The sequence below is a fragment of the Lolium rigidum genome, chromosome 6 (assembly GCF_022539505.1).
Source record: "Lolium rigidum isolate FL_2022 chromosome 6, APGP_CSIRO_Lrig_0.1, whole genome shotgun sequence".
NCBI classification, from domain to species: domain Eukaryota; kingdom Viridiplantae; phylum Streptophyta; class Magnoliopsida; order Poales; family Poaceae; genus Lolium; species Lolium rigidum.
The window spans coordinates 9,849,837-9,873,514 of NC_061513.1; the positions used below are offsets into that span (position 1 = coordinate 9,849,837).

At 45.9% G+C, this 23,678-nt stretch overlaps 1 protein-coding gene across 1 annotated transcript; it reads right to left on the reverse strand.

Annotated features, from left to right (window-relative positions):
- Window positions 1-3,634: 3,634 nt before the first annotated feature.
- Window positions 3,635-23,406, reverse strand: LOC124662149 (probable fatty acyl-CoA reductase 4). The gene is made up of 11 exons (XM_047200029.1): window positions 23,328-23,406; window positions 23,060-23,246; window positions 22,824-23,027; window positions 21,261-21,361; window positions 20,940-21,138; window positions 20,675-20,760; window positions 10,959-11,034; window positions 10,735-10,816; window positions 7,521-7,787; window positions 6,841-6,968; window positions 3,635-3,803 (listed from the first exon to the last, which is right to left on the reverse strand). The coding sequence occupies exons 1-11, from the start codon at window positions 23,404-23,406 to the stop codon at window positions 3,635-3,637; spliced, it is 1,578 nt and encodes a 525-aa protein (XP_047055985.1).
- Window positions 23,407-23,678: the final 272 nt, after the last annotated feature.

Consider the following 23,678-nt stretch of genomic DNA (forward strand, 5'->3'; position numbering starts at 1 on the left):
GCGGCCCCGATCCCGCCGTTGAGCAGTGGCGTTCTAGCGGACTAGATCTTGGCTTAGACGGCAGGGATCTCGCTGATGAGGAGGGGGCTGCGCTCGCGGCTCGCCACGGTGAGAGAAGGCCTGGGAGACAAGGAAGGAGACAAGAAAGGGCTGGATGACCGCAACAGCGGCGGCGCTCATCAAGTAGTAGAAGGCCACGAGGAGAGGGAGACGAGGATGGTCGACGACCTCGGTGTCTCCTTTTGATTTTGATGAACCAATCATGGCTGACGATCACTTTTGACCCTTCCAACACATATTTTGAGTGATCAAAGCATTATAGCTATTACGCAAAAATTGTCGTTGATTTAATCAACGGTCAGAAAAAATTTAGACATGACGGAACCAAATTTAGATATGACGGAACCAAGGTTCCGTGCCAATCACCGTAAAAGAGCTCTATTTTCTTTGTTTATCATACAAGCACCTTACGTACCGTTAGACATTCAGACCAGAGAAGTTCTGGAAAAGTAGGGGATTCACCGCCATGTTGATCCTTTCATTTAGTTTACTTTAGTTTCTAACTCCATCCATTTATGAAGCCAACTGATATTTATTGTTCTAAATCAAACATCATGTGTGCTTCGTTGTTCCCTATTTGGTCTACTTCTCATACTATAACATGTATTTGTCGCGCTTATGATGCATCAGTGGCATGAGTAATTGCAATTTTGAAACGTCATGTTGACTCTGATCAAGTTGATGTGGAACATAGAAGAGAAGAAAGCATTCAACACTTTCTAGGGTTTTGATAACATCTACATGGATAAAAGAGCTATTAAGATCGGAAATTCAAAACGGAACCTGGGTCCAGATCCTCTTGATATCTTGACCGACCAACTGCTCTGAGATTGGTACCGGGCTTTGTATTTGCTGATGTATTTCCACCTGCAGGCAGAATTAGGAACAGTGGCAAGGCCGCCACCTGCGCGAATTTATGTCCTTTTCAGTATCAGCGGTACAAACAGAACGCCAGCAACCTGGACTAGATCGACGGGATGGACATCGCACGTGCCACCAGCAGTGGAGCGCCGGCCATGAGGCGGGGCTTGACGAGCTCGTAGAGGCTGCTGCCGATGTCCTCGTCCGCTCACCAGCGACGCGGAGCTGAAGGCAGTGGAGGAGAGATGCATGCGCGGGCATGAATAATAGGCCGCCGGCCTGGCGCGCGAGGAGGGGGCCGCTTCTCTGTACCCCCTACCCTGGTTGCCGGCCGTTCCTGACGCGTATACACGATGCGGCCTTTCTTCTCCCCACCGTGGTGCAGGTCGTTCGAGAACAAAAAAAACACCGCGCGCCGACCATGCTGGGCCTCTACTCAGTGCCGGCAACGAGGCGATGGAGATGGGCCCCCTAGGGATCAAGGCGCGCAGCAAAACCAGATCACGAGCTCCACCGATGCACGATGCGATATATGGGCGTCCTGACGGAGCAGCAGTTCTCGACTCTGCAGTAGGAGAACGCCGACCGGCCGCTGCCTCCCATTGTCTGGGAGCGCGAGTGCACGGCGAGCCGGCGACATCAGCCCTTTTCTTGTCAAGCTTGAGGCTGGATCTCACGAGCTACACTTTTTCTTCGAGGAGGATCTGTTTCTGGTTGGATCTAGTTGCCTGCATTAATTTCGTGACAAGAAACAGGTAGGCCTGCTCAGGCCTTAAGGATGTGTTCGGTTTTAGGATGAAGTGGAATGGAATAGAACCATTCCATTCCATTCCATTTCACTCCATTCCATTCCACTTCATACTTGTGTTCGGTTGCACTGGAATAGCAAGGAACCTAATTAGTCTAAATACTCTATTAATTAGATCCTTATTTAATCTAAAATTTTAATTAACCTAAATTATGCCTAATACTGCCTAATCCGCGTCGCCTGCACGCTAGGCTGGCCGCCGCCGCCTCCCTGGCTGGCCCCGCTGCCGCGCTCCCTGGCCGCCGCCGTGCTGGCTGGCCGCCGCCTCCCTGGCTGGCCCCGCCGCCGCGCTCCCTGGCCGCCGCCGCCGTGTCGGGCCGGCCGCCGCCTCCTCGGGCCGGCCCCGCCGCCGCGCTCCCTGGCTGGCCGCCGCCTCCCTGGCTGGCCGCCGCCTCCCTGGCTGGTCGAGCTCGTTCCGCGCTGGAGGAGAGAAAAGGATTAGCGAGCTGATTGAGCTCGTTCCGCGCGGTCCGGCCGATTCGGCCGAACGGATTAGAACGGCATATTGCGGGAATATGCTCTTTTGGGGAACGAGTTGGTTCCATCCCATTCCTCAGAATTCTGGAACCGAACGCCAGGATGGGAGCTAGGCACGGGACGGTTCCATCCCGTTCCTTGCCATTCTGGAACCGAACACATCCTAACTCTCTCTCCCGTCACGGAGCGCCGTCATGGCTCCCATACAGTGGGCACCCACGTAGGCCCTCGGACTTTGGTACGGAAATACAGTGGTCTATTTACCAGACACCGTATCTCTCATCAAAATTAATTTGGCACAGATCCCCTCACGAGATTGGCTGGTCCAGATAACAAGATCATCTAGACCTGGGTGCCAAAACTCCATTCCCTATTAAGATAGACATTTTGGAAGTGAATATGCCTGGCTATACTACCGCCAAAAATTAGCAAGCAGAGAAGCCATTTCTCTCTCTCTCTCTCATACTAATTCCCATCTCATGAAATTTCGATTCCATTTTGATTAAAAAAAAGTTGGGCTGACCTTTAAGATAGGATTCCATAATACCACGCTGACAATGAGAAGGTTGGCGTGAAACTCAAGAGAAACAAGGATATGCGGGTTATTTATGTAAAACAAGCTGATATTTTCAGGTATCCATATTCTTGCTTCCCCATGTATATTGTAGGTATCTTACCCATTCTTGACCATACGCTTGCAAGGCACAACTAATCTTACATTTTCACGGAGCAAATTTCCTTTTCCTATAAAATGAATATCTGAGATTCCTTCATACTTTATTTTTCCAATAGAAAACATTGTGCTAATAAAGGAAAAAATGGAATATGTATATGAGGTTTCAGCGTTCATGTGAGATGTGAGATTAGTCGCTCACTTCGTACCTATTTACATCTACTTGTGCCATTAAGACAGAGTGCTAAAAATATAGACAATGCAGGTAACTATACCACACCAGTCACGTTGTGCCACAGCGCAATCCAGACGGCGCGGCGAAGCGCGCCTACATATCTAATAAACTAAGGCTATGGCTATGCATGATCAAGTTGATTGCTTTCTCTCCCGTCGCAACGCACGTGTACTTTTGCTAGTCTAATATAAAGATATCTCATTAAGTTAGTCCCCGTCTTACGATTTAGCCTTGTTTGATTTTTCAGAAATCACTTTGCCTATCGCCTCAAAGCCCATCAGATTCAACAACGCGATTCTACCAGTTTTTTTTTCTAATTATGTCTTTTATTAATCCAGATGTGATACACATATAAAGTTCATACATAAAAGTTTTGGCTTTGCCTCATAACCATGTACATTAAACGGATCCCACAAAGTAAAGTGAGAAAGATAAGAACCCACGCAATAATCTGAGTTATTTTATAAGTAATCTCAGTCAGATCATTATATTTTGCTGCATCTTGTGATGATAGTATCCTTCATGCTCGGCCTTTCTCCCTGCGTGCGCACTTTAGTACAGCTGGGACATGGACCTCGACGAGATATGAGTGCCAATCGACACAGTTGGGATCAAAGTTAAATATGGAATTTTCCCCACCATCCATCTTAGCTTCACTCCACAACCTCAACAAGTTTGTGTCATCAAAACTTCACAAGAATGAACAACCAAAGGCAAACATGATTAGAGATGTATTAGAATGATAGAAATTTATATGCACCTGTAATTAAAATGCGTTTAATTAATCACGGTTGAGAATAAATCGTTTACAATTTCTTTTTCTTTGTGATGCAGACATCTGGGGATAATGGGATCTGAGAAACATCGGGATTGCCATTATACTAATGGTGTTTAAAGATTTTCCCATAGTTTATGTTTTCTGATTTTCTCGAATAATAATTGACTTAGGAGAAAGATTTCCATGTAAACATTGAAATTAACATCCCATTTTTTTAGCGGAATCCTAAAAGTTTTCTCGAGGAACATGTCAACCATCCCATCAACCCCATGAGCTAATTTGGTGGCGACCTTGAGCCTGCTGCCCCTCTCTCCTTTTCCATGATACTTAGCATTTGAGACAAATAGTACAATAGTATAGTATATAAGCTAATGTGATTTTATGTGTGACATTTATTCTTATGATGACTAATTTTGTAGCTTGTGAGTTTTGGAAACTACAATATTAATATAAATAGGTTAATTCAATGTAAATAATAAGCATGTACAATCTAATTTATAATAAAATTTAGGTTTAGTTACTAACATAATAAATTGTCCATTCCAATGCAAATAATATAAAACATAACTGTCAAAACATTAGCTTTGTATATGGGGACACTGATTATATGTTAGACATGTGAAATCATAATTTTACCAACGATAATAAAAAAAACCGATTACATTAGATAAGGTTTCTAATATAGTTTAGTTGAACTGACTTGATAATTCTATGTCATATAAAATTGTACCCTTGTATTTTGAAATGGGTAAGACTAGCACTTTATTTTCTACAATAGAATAACATATTTGCTAATTCTCAGTCGCTTGAGAATCTTTTATCTCTATAAAATAAGCCCCCACTACCTGATTTTGTAGCTCTGTCTCGTACATTGTTGTGTCCCCTTCGCTGGCCTCTCTCATCTCCTCTGCTTTCAATGGAATGGCAATTTAATTCTACCACTTTTGATCAAGAAGGTCTTCTCGTCCCCCCGTCTCTCTCTCTCTCTCCCTCCCTCTATCCCTCTCTCTCTCCCCCTTCCCTCCCTCTCCCTCCCTCTCTCTCTCCCTCTCTCTCTCTCTGAGAGAGAGTCGATTTCTCTGCCCCGGCCCCTCTCTCTCCCTCCTCCGGCGGCCTCGCCGGCCGGAGTGGAGGAGAGAGAGAGGAGGCCGGCCTCCCTCTGTACATAGTAGTCTAGGTTTCCTTTGCCTTACCCATGCGGAGAATGGCTTTATACTGGTAGTTTGGGGCGGACCAGATCTTGGCAGATAGATCTACAGTCTAGGGTTCTTGCTTCTTCCTGCTATGCTTCTCTGGTTGGAGCTGGTAGAGGAGAAGAAGGCTACCGTCTCTTCCAATAAAGCATGTTTTCTGGATTGGTGGCGGGCAGGATCTGGAGGGTTGGAGGCCTGGAGCTCCAGTTCGTCTTCCTCTTCATCCTGTCGTGGTGGTGAGGGGAGAGGAGGTGATTGAGTTGTGATCTGCTTCAGGTGGCGCCGGCCCATGTTGCGGTGTTACAACGACTTCGAGTTCAACCTGGGCGGGCAAAGCTTCTAGCATGTTGCGGGGCCAGTTCTTCTTGAGGGTGGGCGAAGTTCGGAAGATAGCAGTGCCAGGATGGGAGGAGGTGCACGTGAGCTCGCGCACGGAGGAGGTGAGCGCGTCGCTAGAGTGTGGTGGTGCGCGATCACGTGGAGATGTTGAGGCCCTATGGGCTGGCGTGTCTCTTAGTCCTACTGTGGCGCATGAGGTGGCTTGTGGGTGGCATGAGGTGTTGTGGCTGCTTGCGATCTGCAGCGAGGAAGCTAGGGGTGGCGGCCCCGGAATGCTGGATGCTGTTTCGGCACGGCCTGTCATGGAAATTGTTGAAGCTTGAGGTGCTGCGGCGACTGCGACATGTGGTGGAGCTTGGTGGGCGGTGGCATAGACTCACTACCAGTTTTGTTACTCGATCCTCTCATTTTGCGGGCGGGTATATCTCCGGGTGAAAACCTTGCACCGATCAACTTTGGTTGGTGCTAGCGATGGCAGCGCTTGCGGGTGTCGTTCTTCTTCTTGGTGGCATCGTTGTGGAGTTCTCGATCCTAACTATGGTCCTAAGGTCTTCAGTTGAAAACCTAAGCTCCATCGGGAGCGGGCGGTGGTGACGGACGCATCGCTACCTTGTTGGAGGTATCACCTTGGAGTCTCTAATCCCTCGCAGGGTGACTGGTTCCGGTGGCTGGACTGGGCGCGGTTATGTGGTCAGGGGAGGAGCATCCTAGGTGGCGGCACTGGACGGTGGTTGGGTGTCGAGGCAACGGCCTCGAACCTCTATGCAGCGATGGTCCTATTGGGCTTGACCGTGGCCTGGCATGTGACTTGGACTTGGAGATCTGTGTGGACAGCGAGTTCGTCGACCTGACTGGTTCGTCTTCTGGCAAGGCGAAGGTTGATATGGCTATTACGTCAAGGCTGTGGCCCCGAATTGGCGTGATGTCCTAGATTTGCGGGTAGCGTTTGTAGCTTTGGTGATGAGTGATGTAAGTCGGGCTTTTGGTGCCGAGCTATAGGTATGCGTTGTTTGCTTTTGGTGGCTGCGTTGCGTGGACGATGAGTCTCCACACATGTGTGGTTTTCCTTCTCGGTTTTCCTCATAAACCATCCAATATATAGTTTGTATAGGATTTTACCCGGTTTTTTCCTTATAAACTGGGCTGCTCTTTTCAATCTAAGCGAACAGCGGATTGGATATGACCGCCTTTACCTAAAAGAAAAGTTGGGTAAAAGGAGTTTGATTTTGATACGTACTCAAAAAGTAAAAAATGAAAACTCAATTATGTGCGATAATATATACTCGTAGAAACAGTTTACGTTTTCATTGGAGTTGACTAAAAAAAGAAGTTCTCAACCATAGTTGGCTAAAAATGCAGTCTAAAATTGGCTACTTGCCGCAATAGATGTGAAAAAACAAGTGAAAAGGATCTCACCGTCCGTTGAAGAAGGCATATGGTGCATAAAGGCTGACCAAGAGCATCAAGAAATTGAATCTTCGGTTGAGCTTATTGTACTGTTGTGAAAACATTCCACATAATAAGAAGCTCATTACTTGTAGCATCTGCTGAGCAAAAAAATATTTCCACAAGCATAAGTCGCGATAGACCATATACAAATTATGAGAGTGGACTTTTGGAGCAGGTGCTTGGTGAGCACCCGTATCCATACCGTGTATACTGCATCAAGATTCGTGTAAATTCTTTTTGTTCCCCTCTCAAACAATTTCTCATTTTTGTATCTCTCACACTATACATTGTTTGAACAAAAAAAATTGCAGATCACTTAAACATAACAATTGGAACGTGGGAAAAATATTTTGGATTTTTTATTTTATTGTGTATATATATATTTCAAGATTTTTTTAAAATTTTAAATTATTTGAAATTTTAAATTGCACAAAAAATTTCCGAACTATTTTTGTCCCATTCCATTTGTTATTTTTTAGTGACTTGCAAAAAAATCAAATGAAAATATGTAATATTTTGAGAGATATAAAAAAGAGAAAGTCAAAAAGTGTGAGGGTGCGCAGAGCGCACCTGCACTCTCACACTTTTCCCATAAATTATACTGGCCTAGGTGTGTATATCTATATGACAAGATTATCTGTTCGTACCTGTAGTGGAAATTTATACACCAGGAGCAGAACTAGACGGAAGAATGAATAATTCTTGAACAAGTATGGCCTTTTAGCTGGGACGGCTTTTCCATTTTCGAGTGTACGAGGATTAATAGAAAAGTAATCCAAACATGCATCTTCGAAAGCATAAACGGATAGTGGATTCTGGAGTGATGAGCTCACGTGGTAAATGACTTGCGCTTCCTCGTTCCAATGAACAGCGATGGCTACCATTGCAGCGTTTATAACAATGTCTGCTGGAATCTGTATGCATCATTGTTAGACATGTGATAACGGACATGTGTGAAGACCGATTCTACAGCAGCTATTCCTTCTACCTCTCCCGCACGTTGTGCATGATCGCACGTTGTGCATGATCCTATCTAGATGGATCTCAACTGTACTCTCCTCTCTCCCCTCGTGTGTAACTCTCCTATATATCTGAACCCCACGAGGATGAATACAGTATGCATACATACAGTTGATAATTACTCTTTCATGGTATCAGGATAACGATCCTCCACCGCTTCCGCCATGGCTGGCGCCTCCTCCTCGCCGGCCGCCTCCCAAACCTCCTCCTCCCTCTCTTCGGACTCTGTCCCTCTACCCAACCTCTCCACCCTATCTCCCGAGGCCCGCGTCAATTATCTCGCCGGCCTCAACATCAACCTGCGCCCGACCAAATCTCTCCCCAAATCCACTCCTCACGAAGCTCTCTTCTCCTCACCGCCCACCTACGATCATCTTAGGGTTTTTGGTTGCCTCTGTTATCCAAACATCGAAGCTCAGACTCGCCACAAGCTTGACCCTAGATCCCTCCCATGTGTCTTCATTGGCTACCCCACTCAACACAAAGGATACCGCTGCCTTGATCTCCACTCGGATCGCGTCATCATCTCCCGCCATGTCACGTTCGATGAAGCCATCTTTCCGTTCTCCACCACCCCAATTCCCGATCTTCCCTCCTATGACTTTCCCCACGATGAACCCATCCCTGATTCCCCACACTCTTCTTTTCCCGGCGCTGCCACGGCAGACTTTCCCTCCGTTCCTCTGCCGCGGCAGGCTACCGCGGCACCAGCTTCTCCTGTTTCTCTGCCGCGGTCGGCTGCTACCGCCGCCTCCTCCCCACCTTCTCTGCCGCCGACGACCAGTCCTTCTTCTCCCTCTCTGGCGTCCACCTCTCCTGCCTCCTCTTCCGATCACTCCACTCCGTCTCCGGCGATCCCCTCTCATGCCATTCCCGTGCACCCGCCAGCCAATCCTCACCCTATGCGCACACGAGCCAAATCTGGCTTTCAGCTTCCCCGCAAGCATCTCAATTTCCTCGCCACCCCATCCATCTCCCCTATTCCTCGTACTTACCGTTCTGCCCTCCAGGATCCTCATTGGGCTCGCGCTATGCGTGAAGAGTTCGATGCCCTTCTTCTCAACGACACATGGCGCCTTGTTCCGTCCCCTCCCGGTGCCAATATCGTAAGCGGCAAATGGGTCTATCGCCACAAATACAACTCCGATGGTACTCTAGCTCGCTACAAAGCGCGCTGGGTTGTTCGCGGTTTTAGCCAAGAACACGGCATCGATTACGACGAAACTTTCAGTCCCGTCGTTAAGCCATCCACCATTCGCCTTGTCCTCTCCATTGCCGTTTCCTCCCACTGGCCCGTCCATCAAATGGATGTTAAAAACGCCTTCCTTCACGGTACCCTAAACGAACTCGTCTATTGTCAGCAGCCCAAGGGCTTTGAAGACTCTGCTTTGCCCAATCATGTTTGTCTTCTCCAAAAATCCCTATATGGCCTCAAGCAAGCACCACGTGCTTGGTTTCAGCGTTTCGCCCACTTCATCACCTCCGCCGGTTTTACATCATCACGCTGTGACACTTCCCTTTTTATCCATCATTCCTCGGCCGGCACTGCTTATTTACTTCTCTATGTAGATGACATAGTGCTCACGGCCTCCTCCACCATTCTCCTTCAAACAATCCTCTCTTCTCTCAAATCTGAATTCAGCATGACGGATCTTGGCCCTCTCTCCCACTTCTTAGGCATCTCTGTCTCTCAATCTTCTGCGGGCATGTTCCTCTCTCAGCGTCAGTACGCCCTCGACATTATTGATCGTGCTGCCATGACCGAGTGCAACACTGCCAACACCCCTATCGACGCCGGCTCCAAACTATCTCTCCATGATGGTGACCTACTGGATAATCCCACTCACTACCGTAGCCTCGCCGGCGCACTGCAATACCTCACTCTTACCCGTCCCGATCTCTCTTACGCCGTTCAACAAGCATGTCTCTTCATGCATGCCCCTCGCACCTCTCATCTCAACCTTGTCAAGCGAATTATTCGTTATGTCAAAGGCACCCTCGATCACGGCCTATCCATCACTCCCACCTCCGATTCCTCTCTTGTAGCCTACTCTGATGCCGATTGGGCGGGTTGTCCCGACACCCGTCGCTCCACCTCGGGATTCTCGCGTCTTCCTCGGCGATAATCTGATCTCTTGGTCCTCCAAAAGGCAACTTACCGTGTCCCGCTCTAGTGCTGAGGCTGAATACCGAGCTGTTGCCCATGTTGTTGCAGAGTGTTGTTGGCTTCGACAGGTAATGCAGGAACTTCATCGACCTGTTTCTCGATGTACGGTTGTGTATTGTGATAATGTCTCTGCTGTCTACATGTCTGCTAATCCCGTACAGCATAAGCGGACCAAGCACATCGAGATCGACATACATTTCGTCGGGGATAAAGTGGCTTTGGGCGAATTCGTGGTGCTGCACGTTCCTACTACTTCTCAGTTCGCTGATATATTCACCAAGGGTCTTCCTACTGCCGTCTTCAACGAGTTCCGTACCAGTCTCACCGTTCGTCGGGCCGACGATGTGACTGCGGGGGGATGTTAGACATGTGATAACGGACATGTGTGAAGACCGATTCTACAGCAGCTATTCCCTCTACCTCTCCCGCACGTTGTGCATGATCGCACGTTGTGCATGATCCTATCTAGATGGATCTCAACTGTACTCTCCTCTCTCCCCTCGTGTGTAACTCTCCTATATATCTGAACCCCACGAGGATGAATACAGTATGCATACATACAGTTGATAATTACTCTTTCAATCATGTTTTCGAAAGCTGTTTCAGTAAGTTATTACTATTCCATATTCTCGATTAATTCTTATTACATCTGAATATGGCCGTTTATCACTCACAGCATCGATTACATTACTGCGATCGCCTATGAAACATGGGAATGCTTGCTCATCGTACGCAACAATCAAAGCATCAATTGTCCTGCAAAAGTTAACGCAAATTAATCTACGCTCGTATAGTAATGTCCATTTGAGATATATCCCAAGTAGACTACTAGCTTCCTGACTAATTACAAAAAAATGATTGAGAAAAATATCTTGTCATGTGTTGATCTCGAACATACCTTGTTCCTTCTATCCATCCAGGGAATGGATCTTGATATGTGCTGGTTACCATGGTTGGGCGAATGATGACAACCGTATTGTGAGTAAAAGTGAATGAATGAACTATTGCTTTATTGATCATCAACATGGGTATATATACAGGTGATCCCGACTGTTCAGATGTCGGTTTACAAGGAAGAGACGCCTGTTGGAGGCGTCGGTTAATGGAGAGGCACCTGTTCGGAGTGAACAGGCGTCTGTACTTTGGGCACTACTAATAACTGCCTATGGCTGTTAGACCTATTTCTAACACTCCCCCTTGCACAAAGCTACGTCTTGTATATCTTGTATTCCTTGTATAATCTTGAGAATACTTCATGTAATCTTGATGATCTTTGAAATTGATAATTATCCTCCAAAAACCCTGTGGGAAAAAATATGAGGATAATAGTATTTGATATGTTGTGAAAACTCCTTTAGAAACCCGGTGGGAAAAATAAGGAGAAAATGATACAACATATAATGATCATTGTCTCTTTGATAACTTATATGAGAAAACCTTAAAAGGATAAAACTCATTGGTAAGTTTAGAGAACAATTAATATGTCTTGTATACATCCATTAAAAACCCCGGTGGGGAAAATAGGATATATGACATATATTTTTGTGTTGATATTACCTCATTAAAAACCTTGATGAGAACCATGAGAGTAAACTCATAAAGGGAAAAAGAGTGTAATATAATGTTTGAATGGGTTATAATTCAGAGAGATACTCCCCCTGATCCTTGCAAATCACGAAGTCGTCGCATACCAATTCCACGAACATATTTTTTCAAATGTTGAGGCTGGTAGAGACTTTGTGAATAGGTCAGCGAGATTATCGCATGATTTAACTTGCAAGATGTTTATATCCCCACACTTTTGTAATTCGTGAGGATAAAACAATTTAGGTGCAATATGTTTAGTGATATTGCTCTTTATGTAACCCATTTGCATCTGAGCAACACAAGCAGCATTATCTTCATAGATAATGGTTGGAGATTCGATAGAACCTTTACCACATGATTGTTGTATGTGGTTTATCATTCTGCGAAGCCATACGCATTCGCGTGATGCCTCATATAATGCGATTATTTCAGAATGATTGGTGGATGTAGCCACTAGGGTCTGTTTAGAAGACTTCCATGAGATGGCTGTCCCACCATGTAGGAACACAAAACCGGTTTCTGATCTGGCATTATGGGGGTCGGATAAGTAGCCAGCATCGGTATACCCAATCATCTCAATGTCCAGATTTTTCTGAAACTGAAAGAATAGGCCAAGATCCTTTGTGCCTTGGAGATATCGAAAGATATTCTTTACTCCAGCCCAATGGCGTTTTGTAGGAGATGCGCTATGTCTAGCTAGTAAGTTCACTGCAAATGCAATATCAGGCCTGGTTGCAAGATACATGAGCGCTCCAACAGCACTGAGATATGGGACTTCTGATCCCAATATCTCTTCTCCTTCATCCCTTGGTCTAAATTGATCTTTCTCTACGTCTAGAGATCGAACAACCATGGGAGTTTTGGATGGATAGGATTTGTCCATATTGAATTTCTCCAATATTTTCTGGATATAGGCGGTTTGGTGAACCAAAATACCTGAGGGAAGGTGCTCGAGTTGTAATCCCAAGCAAAATTTGGTTTTACCCAAATCCTTCATTTGAAATTCCGTCTTTAGGTGATTGCGTGCTTCATCAATATCTTGTGTGTTACCAATGATGTTCAAATCATCGACATACACCGAAATAATGCAAAATCCGGTCTCGGACTTTTTGATGAAAACACATGGACAATCATCATTATTGGAGTATCCCCTTTTCAAAAGGAACTCACTAAGTCGGTTGTACCACATGTGTCCCGACTGTTTTAAGCCGTACAAAGACTTATTTAGTTTTACACAATATACGTTGCGTTTTGCGTTTGGATCCGGAATTGGGATTCCATCAGGAACCTTCATGTATATGTCCGAATCAAGTGAGCCGTAAAGGTAAGCGGTCACCACGTCCATCAACTGCATAGATAGACGATTTTGTACTGCCATAGATATAAGGTATCGGAAAGTAATACCACTCATTACTGGAGAATATGTTTCATTGAAATCAATGCCAGGTCTCTGCGTGAAACATTGGGCTACAAGCCTTGCTTTATATCTCACCACCTCATTGTTCTCGTTCCTCTTACGGACGAAAACCCATTTGAATCCCACAGGGAAAACTCTGGGAGGTGTAGGTATTGCTTCGCTGAATACCTTTCTTTTATTGAGCGAGGCTAATTCAACTTGGATTGCATCCTTCCATTTAGGCCAGTCGGAGCGTTTCTCACACTCTGCCATGGTCTTTGGATCATGATCATTTAAAAGGTTGTTTGCAACTGCAGTTGAGAAATATATGTCGACAATTGTAGACTTACGATTGTAAGATTCTCCAGAATCTATATAGTTTGTGGAAATTTCATTTACCCTTGTTGACTGGTCGTGATTTCCCAATACGATTGAGTCAGGGTTTTCCGATGTCCCAGTCATTGAGTGCACAACTGAGCTGGGTTGTGGAGGTTGTTCTTCCACTGGGTGTTCATTACCCATTTGATGATTATCAACGCTAGGTTGATTTACATTTACTAGTTCAGAGGGTTTCTTCCTCTATTTCCTTTGTTGCTTGCAAGAAGCTGAATCATGCTTGGTGGCCATACTTCTCCCCCTCTTCCTTTGAATAGGGAGTTGAGTGATTTTTGTTGGTACCTCCACTCTTTCGGGCGCATTTCTGGCAGGATTATAGGATTTTGTAACACCTTTATAGTCAGTAAATGAATCTGGCAGGTTATTTGCAATGTGTTGCAAATCAATTATTTTCCGAACTTGAAGTTCAGCTTCTTGAGTACGTGGATCGAGAGGAGGAAATGCCTTGGGCATTCCAATCGATTTCTGGGCATTCTTTTTGGTACTTGATGTCTCCCCCTAATGCCGGGAAATGTTCCTCATTAAAGATGCAATCAGCGTGACGGACAGTGAATAGATCCCCGGTGAGGGGTTCAAGGTACTTGATTATCGACGGTGATTTGTACCCCACATAGATCCCCAATTTCCTATGTGGGCCCATGGATGTACGCTGCGGTGGTGAGATGGGCACATATGTGGCGCATCCGAATTTACGCAGATGGGAAATGTTTGGTAGATTTCCACGTACTAATTGCAGAGGGGAAGTGCTGTGATATGCAGTTGGTCGCAATTGAATTAAGTCGCAGCGTGTAAAATCGCGTGACCCCAACATGAAGTTGGTAATTGGCAATTCACTAATAATGGTCGTGCAATGAGCTTAATTCTCTTAATTAGGGATTCGGCCAATCCATTTTGTGTGTGGACATATGGGACCGAGTGTTGAACCTTAATTCCTAGTGCCATGCAATAATCATTGAAGGCACGCGAGGAAAATTCAGCAGCATTGTCCATTCGAATTGATTTAATTCGATTCTCAGGGTAATGAGCTTGTAATTTAATAATTTGTCTCATTATTTTGGAAAATGCATGGTTTCGTGTGGATAATAGACACACATGAGACCATCGTGTAGATGCATCAATTAGAACCATGAAATACCTAAAAGGTCCAGATAATGGTTGGATAGGACCACAAATATCACCTTGAATCCGTTCAAGGAATTGGAGTGGTTCCGCTTGAATTTTAAGATAAGAGGGTCGTAAAATGAGTTTCCCGGTAGCACATGAAGTGCACACAAAATCCGAAGATTGTGGGAATTTGGCTTCATTTAAGTCATGACCATTGGAATTGCCGATAATTTTCCTCATCATCCCAATACCGGGATGACCCAGGCGATCATGCCAGGTTTGAAATGCGTTGACATTCTGAAAAATTACCTTATACGCAACGTGTGCTACGGGTTTTATGTATGTGTAGTACAATCCTGATGATAAAGAGGGAATTTTCTCAAATATTTGTTTGCCATATCCGTTGTCTTTGGTAAAGAGGAGATACTCCTCCTTGTTGTCTTCATGGGTTTCAATGTGAAAACCATTTTTACGGATATCTCTATATCCTATGAGGGTACGAGTTGAATCGGGATACAATAAAGCATCCTCAATTATAATTTGTGTACCCATAGGGAGGGTAAATATGGCGCGTCCTGTGCCAACAATTACCGCATCGCGTCCAGCGATTGTTAAAATATCTCCATTCATCTTTGTAAGAGTTTGGAAATATTTTATTTCCCTAAGTATAGAGTTTGTGGTACCACTATCCACAAGGCACATTTCCTCCTCCATTTGGATTGACTCCCGTAGAAATCTATATATTGAAATGTAGAATTTTCATCAATGAAAAGACTTATTGGATATATAGAATATATACAAATTTATTGATATCAAAGTGCTGATACAATATATATTGTGCTTTACAATATACGGTGATGACAACAACAATAATATTATGTTCTTATTACAACAATCAAATGGACGTAGACAAATATTCTATATAGTGGAGTTGATTGACTAGTCAAAGTCTTCGAACACGTCGTTGGAGGCGTATTCGATCATCATATTCTCCTTGTCCATGGAGTCCCGTGGTACATGCAATTCCTCGGTGTTGCTTGGTGCTCCTTGAACATATCGCGAACAACCAACTTCCATGTTGTTTTCGGGTTGAAGATTGAAGTGTGCTTCATATCTTGCTCCTTGGGCAGGTCTGTTACGTCCCATGGATTGCAGGTAGAGGTTTACCAGATGTTTTGGGGTGCGGCATTTTTTGGTGACATGCTTGTAGCATCCACATTTCTGGCAAAGATTAGTTTTATCAAACTTGTTCTTTGCTATGCCTTTTCCCTTGTCTGAATTATGTGGCTTGTTCTTGTTGTTGCGGTTGCGGTTGTAATTACCCTTGAAGTTCTTCTTACGACCTTTAGCCATTGAACTTATTGTCTTTCTGAAAATTTGCATGTACCTCAGGTAGAGGGGCAGCCCCAACCGGGCGTTGATGACTATTCTTTAAAAGAAGTTCATCATGTTTTTCTGCCTGGAGGAGAACATGTATAAGTTCAGAATAAACTTGGTAATTCCTTGCACGATATTGTTGCTTGTAGGATCCTATCAGCTCGGGAGCATAGTTGATAGAGTCTTTTCTATCTTCTCCTCTTCTGAAGGTTCCTTCTCACAAAACCGTAACTTCGAACAAATCTTATGAACCTCATGGTTATAAGCTCCGACGGATTTGAAATCCTGGAGTCTTAACTGCGTCCACTCATGACTAGCTTCAGGTAGTATAACTGCCCTTTGCTGTTCATATCTAGTTTTGAGTGCTTGCCACATATTGCTTGGAGATTCCTCCATTAAATATTCAGATTTTAAATCTGGGTGAATATGGTTTCTTATAATGTATAAAGCACCATATTTTTGTGGCTCCGTTAATTGTGCAACTCCCTCGGGAAGGGGATCCGGTATGAGTGCAGCTGCAATTCCACGGGATGAAAGACTAATTTTAACATCCATAGCCCATGTAGGATAATTATTTCCGTCGAGCGCGAGCTCTTCAAATTCTTTGACGGTCATTTTGTCCTACATGAATGAGAACCAGAGATTTGTAAATTTACTTGTATGTAAATTAAAATCATCATGGTTATGTCGTAATAAAATTTGTAAAATCGTGAGTTCAAGTGAAGACTTGAATTTTGTTTGGTGTAGTCCTCAAACATCTATCACTATATTTTTGAGATCTCAACGTTTGGAGTCCATCTCGTTTTGTGATAGTCGCCTCACAAATTTTTTTTTTCATATCAATTCAATTTGAATTAAGTCACTTTGTGCCTTTTAGGCCTTTTTGAACTTAATTGATGGTGAGTTGATATTTAATTTTGCAAAAAAAATAAATTTCAATTGCAAAAATAATATTATTGTACCATTTATATATGTTATATGGATTGCAAGATGCAACAAATTGAACATATAATCATTTATAGACATGATTGGTCTAAACATCGCTATACACATTGACTGAGTACATTTACATAAAAGTCTAGAACATAAGAAGTACTAGTACTAGTGTTAGTCAATCACTTTGATAGTGCTAATGCATACATCTATTAAACAAACTAGATGATACCCCGCGCGTTGCTGCGGAACATTTTCTCAAATAGACTTGCAAATAAGGGTATAGAAGAAATGAAAGAAACACTGTAATAAAATCTTTGAATTTAGGCAATGGATTTTTTTTTATTTAGAAACAATACGGAAATGAAGAAACTAATGTTGATGTATTACACTTACAAAACCTATATGCAGCGAGAAAAGTGAGGGAGTTGGAGGGCTCCAACTATTGCGGTGGAATGCTAGCAGCAGCCTCGCCAACAAAAGATGAGGCTTAACTTAGTTCAGCAGAAAACTATAAACTCATTTTCCTCAAAGATTGATAAAAGAAAACTAATAATAATAAAAATATGCAATCTAAGGTGAATGCACATTATTTACCAATCACATCTTTAAACCTGTGCCTTCGTCACCTGCAATATATTGTATTTTTTTGAGGACACACCTTTCATCTATGAAGATTTGAAGATCTCCCTTCTTTTCTGTATAGGCAAAACCAATAGTGGCATGATCCGAAACAAAGAATTATTGCAGTTACTTGGATAAGTATGCATACCATATATTTGCCTGTTGTTGAATTGAAAAATAAGTTACAGTGCAGGTATGTTATTGATCAGGATAAAAGGAAAAGGTGATTATTTGTTAGTAAATACAAGTCGAGTATTATCTTTTAGCATAGGACAACAAATATTATTTCAGAAACTTTGCTTTACCTTTTTGAGAACCAAGGGCCGGTAACATATAACAATCATTCAGATTGTGTGTACCATCTAGATCTGTAATCTCTTACACTGTATAATAGTAAGAGAAAAATATCCAATACATCCATTGCTACTGAGATGTTCAAATAAACTGTGTTTGAAGAAACACGCTGATATGTGCATATTCACAATACCTTAAGATTGGCGTAGTTCCTTTTCACTTTTCAAGGTTTTCATTTTCAGTACACAAAATTACTGTACTCAAATGTTAAGATGCAGTAGAGGCTTTAATACACCGGAGGATGCACATCAGTACGCCTGACAATCAGATAAGTGCCTATGCAGAATTGGAGTACCAAGTTTTGGAGGTCTGACACATTTTGGCAACCAATTGACGTGCATGATGCATTGATGTGAAGCAACAATAGCGATCCTGAAAATGCAAAACAGAAGGTGAGAAAATCAGACACCTATTAGCAAAACAGAAGGTGAGAAAATCAGACACCTATTAGCAAAACAGAAGGTGAGAAACAGGTCAAATACTTGTGTGGAAGATCACCGAAGCAGCAAGCATGTGAAATCGGGTTGTGGGCATCCGGAAATGTAATTCCAACACACACGCACACACATGTCAAAGGGATCGACCTGGAGTATGCCGAGAGCTAGGCCGCAGGGTTAGCGGATACATAGGAGAAACGCCCAGGAGTAGATGGTGTCTCCTTGTCGAATATCCATGCAGTGAATCTTGTTGGGGGCATCGATGCGGACGATGAATTTGTCGATGGTGTCGCTAACGCCCTTGAAGACATTGTAGGGCCAGGGATGATGATGGAGGGGTGGTTTGGGTAACTTCTGCCGGAGCTCGGAGGGGCAAGGAAGGTACGGAGACAGAGCTGGACCCAAGAAGCAAAGCGTTGTGGCAAAGAAATATAGAGGAGGAGGTGGAGCGACGGACTGAATGCGAATCCAAAAGGACTGCTTATCTCTTCTCTAGTGGAGTATTGGAATACATGCATGGCGTCTGTTCAGTTTCGTAACATACAGCGAGGTGGTGTTGCATGCTTTCAGTGGTGGAATCAGGCAGCTGAAATAAAATCTTCCTTGTAGAAAAAGATATATGACGTGGCATTTTGCTTAGTTGGATGTCTAACTAATCTACTAAAACTGAAGGAAGTGATGTGGCATGCTTGCATGTTGAGAGAATTCATTTTAGTGGGTTGCTCCTATTTAGATATTATAGATTATAGATATATTGGCTGGCACCATAAGCAACAACGATTAAATGGAACCAGCCTAGAAAGGACCGTCTAGAAATATCGTTCGGATAAGGAGAGAACAGGCCAGAGCCAGGAGCGACCCCAACAATGTCTCATCCCCAATCCCTTGACCGATACACAGGAAGGCCTCATCGACCCTCGGCCGGGCGGCGTCCAGCGGAGCTCTCGCCGCGCTCTGGCTCGTTGAAGAAACCAAGGGAGGCGGGGTCCCATGACCCAGCACGGAAGCTGGGCTGGCGGGAGGCCATGGCCGCGGCGAATCGGCGCAGGAGGAGGCGAGCTTCGGGTGGCGGCGTTGCTGGCCCAGCCGGCAGCGGTGCCTGAGCGCCGGTCTCCTCGTCCTTGGGCTCGACTTCGGCTTTGAGGTCCAAGGCGAGTGGCGCAGCAGCGACGGGAGCGCTGGTCTCCTCGTCCTCAGCGCCGGTCTCCTCATTCTCGGGCTCAACCTTGACGTTGAGGTCGAAGGCGAGTGCTTCTGCAGCGAGGGGTGCGCCAATCTCCTCTTCTTGTGGCAGCGGTTCCAGTCCAGGGACTGGATTGTATCCGGGCGGCATGAAGTGCTCCGGGTCCTCGTCGCTTTGCGCCGGCGTTGGCGTTGGCAGGTCCATGTATGCGTTCGGACCCAACCCCGGCAGGAACTCGTACTCCTCGAGTTCGGCGGACGGCGTTGGTGACGGCGGATCGAAGATGGCGGCCAGCGGTGGTGGACTCTCGCCGTAGCCCTGCATTGGGCAAAAGGCGATGCCCCTGCGGGCAGGGCAAGGCCCGTACCCGTGGTCTGGGCAGAAGGCCACATCGGCGTCCATGCCGTTGTTGAGGAAGATCCCCGGTGGTGGTGGAACCAGGGCGGCGTCGAAGTCGTCCTCCTCGCCGAGGAACGGAGCCGCCGGCCCACCGAGGAGCCAGTTCATCGGCGGTATGTGGAGCGCCGGTTGCAGGGGAGCGGCCGGGCTTGGTGGTGCCGTTGGGACAGCGTGAAAGCCTTCGGCGTTCACTGCCGCAGCCTGAGCAGCATGCCCAGTGCGAGGCGCGAAGGCATGGCGTGGGTGGCCATAGCGACGGCCGCCGCGGCGACGGCGGTTCCCGACGAAAGGGCGACGACGACCACCTATTCCGGCGCGGTGGCGAAGGCTACTGCCGTTGCCATTGCGGCGGAAGCCAGCCCCACGGCCATGGCGACGGGAGCCAGCCCCACGGCCATGGCGACGGGAGCCAGCCCCGCGGCCGAGGCGATGAAGGCGACGGCGATGGGCGAAGGACGAGCGGCGGTTCCCATGGCGAAGAAAGCGGGCGAAAGAGGAAACCAGGGCGTGCAGGTTCATGCCTGCCATTGTTCTTACCTTTCCCTGTTCCTTCCTTTCACTCCTCCGATGATTGCTCTCGGTAGAGGCTAGTGCATGATAACGTATTGTGAGTAAAAGTGAATGAATGAACTATTGCTTTATTGATCATCAACATGGGTATATATACAGGTGATCCCGACTGTTCAGATGTCGGTTTACAAGGAAGAGACGCCTGTTGGAGGCGTCGGTTAATGGAGAGGCACCTGCTCGGAGTGAACAGGCGTCTATACTTTGGGCACTACTAATAACTGCCTATGGCAGTTAGACCTATTTCTAACAAACCGGAAGATTTCCCCTCCCCTGGCCAAGTAATATCTCACCCATAGTCTTGGTAAACGTGTACACATTTGGCCATCCAAAATGACAAGCCCTTCAACAATTGATCAGCAATTGAATCAGTAGCCGATATTTATCCATGCAATCTTATACACAATCTGATTCGAAAATTTTATAATATTACATTTTCTTATGTGTATATTACCATTTCATGTTCCTTTTATTCTTTTGTTGCAGGTACTCTTAGCAATAAATAAAGTATAAGATATGGACCTTTTTAAGCCAAGTTCTTTCATGGTGGACTTCTCCAACTGTTCTGAGCTACCGCTCTTAGCCGCCGTAAGTTCGGACTTGATCTTATCAACTAACTGCAGCTCAGCTTCAATGTCCATGCAGTAGCCTTCCCTTAGTGTTTCACCATTCTGGAACGCTTTCTCTAGTAACAGCCCTTCTTGTGTACCAGCTACAAAGGCTGATAAAATAATGCTCGTTGTATTGTGGTAATAATTTACTATATAGACATATAAAATGTACAAGTAAATATACCCTAAAAGGATTTAGCAGGTGGTGTATTTGCACCACGCATGGACGTACCAGTGGAAACATGAAGTAACAGTTTCAGATTGGGACACTTCTTTGCGAACTCGCACGCATTTCTGGGTCCTAGTGCATTAGATGCCAGAGCAACATCATACCTGTCCACACACACAAACAAGCAACGTCCACATTAGAAAAAGTTGAGCCTGCACAGTTTATAGCATTAGTGATCGAGCTTGAACTGGTATTACATAGGAGAACAGCGTGTGTACGGTAATAAACCTAGGGACTGAACATTCAGAGCATGTCTAACAGGCCCCGTATTTCGCTACCCCGTATAACGCTCGCATTTCGCCCCGTATCGAAAAACTGCAAACGGAAGAGCCATTTCGTCTAGCAGACCCCGTATTTCGCCCCGTATTTTCAAAAATAAAAACCCCGGGAAGTTCATCTTCATTGATCATACTATGGATCATACATACATTCCGATCATACTACGGATCATACTACATCTATCCTACATCTACTCATCAAGGATGACTACGGGGATGAAGGCGATGGAGGCCGCCTCCTCCTGCGCTTCCTGCGCCTCCAGCGCCTCCCGCGCCACGAACTCCCGGACGGCGTCGATGGCCGCCGCCTGCTCCTCTGCCTCCGCCCGAGCTTTCTCGGCGGCATCTGCCTTGGATTCGGCCACCGCACGCCGGAAGGCCGCCTCCTCCTCTGCCGCATCCTCTTCTTCCTGGCTGCCTCCGCTTCCTCCGCCGCTGGAGCTGCCGATGGTCGCCGCCCATGCCGCCTTGGACGCGCGGTCGCGCTGCCACTCGGCGAGCCAATTCTCGAAGGCTTCGCCGCTCATCGGCTTGAGCGGCGGGTCTTGCCGGTACCACCGCCCACCCGCGGCGTACTCCCGGAGCGAATCCGGCACATACTCCGCGCCGGCGTACCGGCACGCCGCACGGCGGCTCCCGGCGGCGGATCTCTTGCACTTGAGGCGCCACGCCTCCTCCACGGTGTCCGGCGAGCGGGATCGCTTCGATCCGCTCGCCGGCGAGGCGCTAGTGCGGCGGTGGGAGTCCATGGCGGAGATGGGGTGGAATGCGGCGCGGGGGAGCGAGTAATTTCTCGCCGGAGAAGGATGGAGGAGGCGGCGGCGCACGGTGGAGCTAGGGTTGCGAGTGAGGGGCACCTGCGCCCAGTATAAGTAGGGGGCGACGGGGCCGATTTCCTGGGCCCCGTATTCCGCCGAAACGGGCCGGCCCGAATACGGGACCCGCTAGACGGCCCAAATCGCGCCTGCCCGGTATCCCGCCGGAATTTTACGGGGTGGGCGGGTTATACGGGGCCTGTTAGACATGCTCTCAGACCCTCATGTTTAGCATGGAACGGACGCTGTCCTGTTTCTGAGCTGTTTATGACCTCTCTGAGTTCTTTGAGTTTGATAAAGAGAATGATCGGTTTAATTGACATTCCAAAATATTGTTATCGTGCCTATTTCCAGCTGTATCTGTTATACCACATCTGGATATCCTTACGTGATTACAACTCATTTCTCTCTCTTTATTGTGCAGTGTAGAATAGTATAGTGGTAGGAATGAGCGAGGTGTGTTCTAGTACTACCTTTCATAGAAGTTGGTTGTCGCAGCCCCATTGATGATGACATCGATATCTTTAGACAACGCATCAGCTCGCGAGTTGTCAAGCCCAAAGTTCTCATAAATGATGTCACCTGCAAGAGGAACTACCTTTTCTTGGATGAAACTTTGGAAGCCAGGAAGGCCGTACTTTTTTCGTAGCATGTTAAAGAGATCCGTTTCTATGACCTAGATCAAAGGAAGATGAAATAAAACATACAAAAGGAGAGGAAGTATAAATTTATTGGGAAGTGGAACATAAGTAAATGATGCCGTTTTACAGAATGAAAACATAAGGAACATACATCAGAGAAAACACGCTGCTCCGCGGACGCAGCGTCTGCTGCACGAACAAGCAGGTAGAGCTTCTTCACAGCTGGTTGAACCCTCAGTATTTTCTCCACAAGCACTGCGTGTTCACAAATGGGAGAGTATATTTAGTCATATGTATAACTGGATACGCGCGCAGAGAGGCATGGGTGTTATATACATTTCCCGAGGAACCCAGTTGAGCCGGTGATGAGGATGCTCTTGTCTCTAAAACACCCAGCTACAGCAGTGGCGTCCATCGGGAACTAGATGATCCTGACTCTCGGCTACTGCCTAATTGTATTTCGTAGTTATTTGGCTTGGTTGATGGCTTTATTTATAAGAAGATCGAGGAGCTACGTACCCTTTAAAGCTTTTTTGGCTGGGAGACCTACGTACAAAACTTTATAGTCGAGCTGGCTATTCAGACAGCTCCAACAACTAACAACTACAAACCGTCCAATAAATAGTAACTTTTGACGGGCTACTTAAGGCCTTAATTTCACAATGCATTGGCTCTTAACATATTATC

What these genes read in the sequence shown, in the direction of transcription:
- LOC124662149 (XM_047200029.1), bottom strand. Translation starts at nt 23,406, where the DNA reads ATGGACGCCACTGCTGTAGCTGGGTGTTTTAGAGACAAGAGCATCCTC. An exon ending in AACTGGGTTCCTCGGGAAAT is followed by an intron (nt 23,247 to 23,327) that starts GTATATAACACC and finishes GTGAACACGCAG; the next exon opens with TGCTTGTGGAGAAAATACTG. An exon ending in GGATGGATAGAAGGAACAAG is followed by an intron (nt 10,817 to 10,958) that starts GTATGTTCGAGA and finishes TAACTTTTGCAG; the next exon opens with GACAATTGATGCTTTGATTG.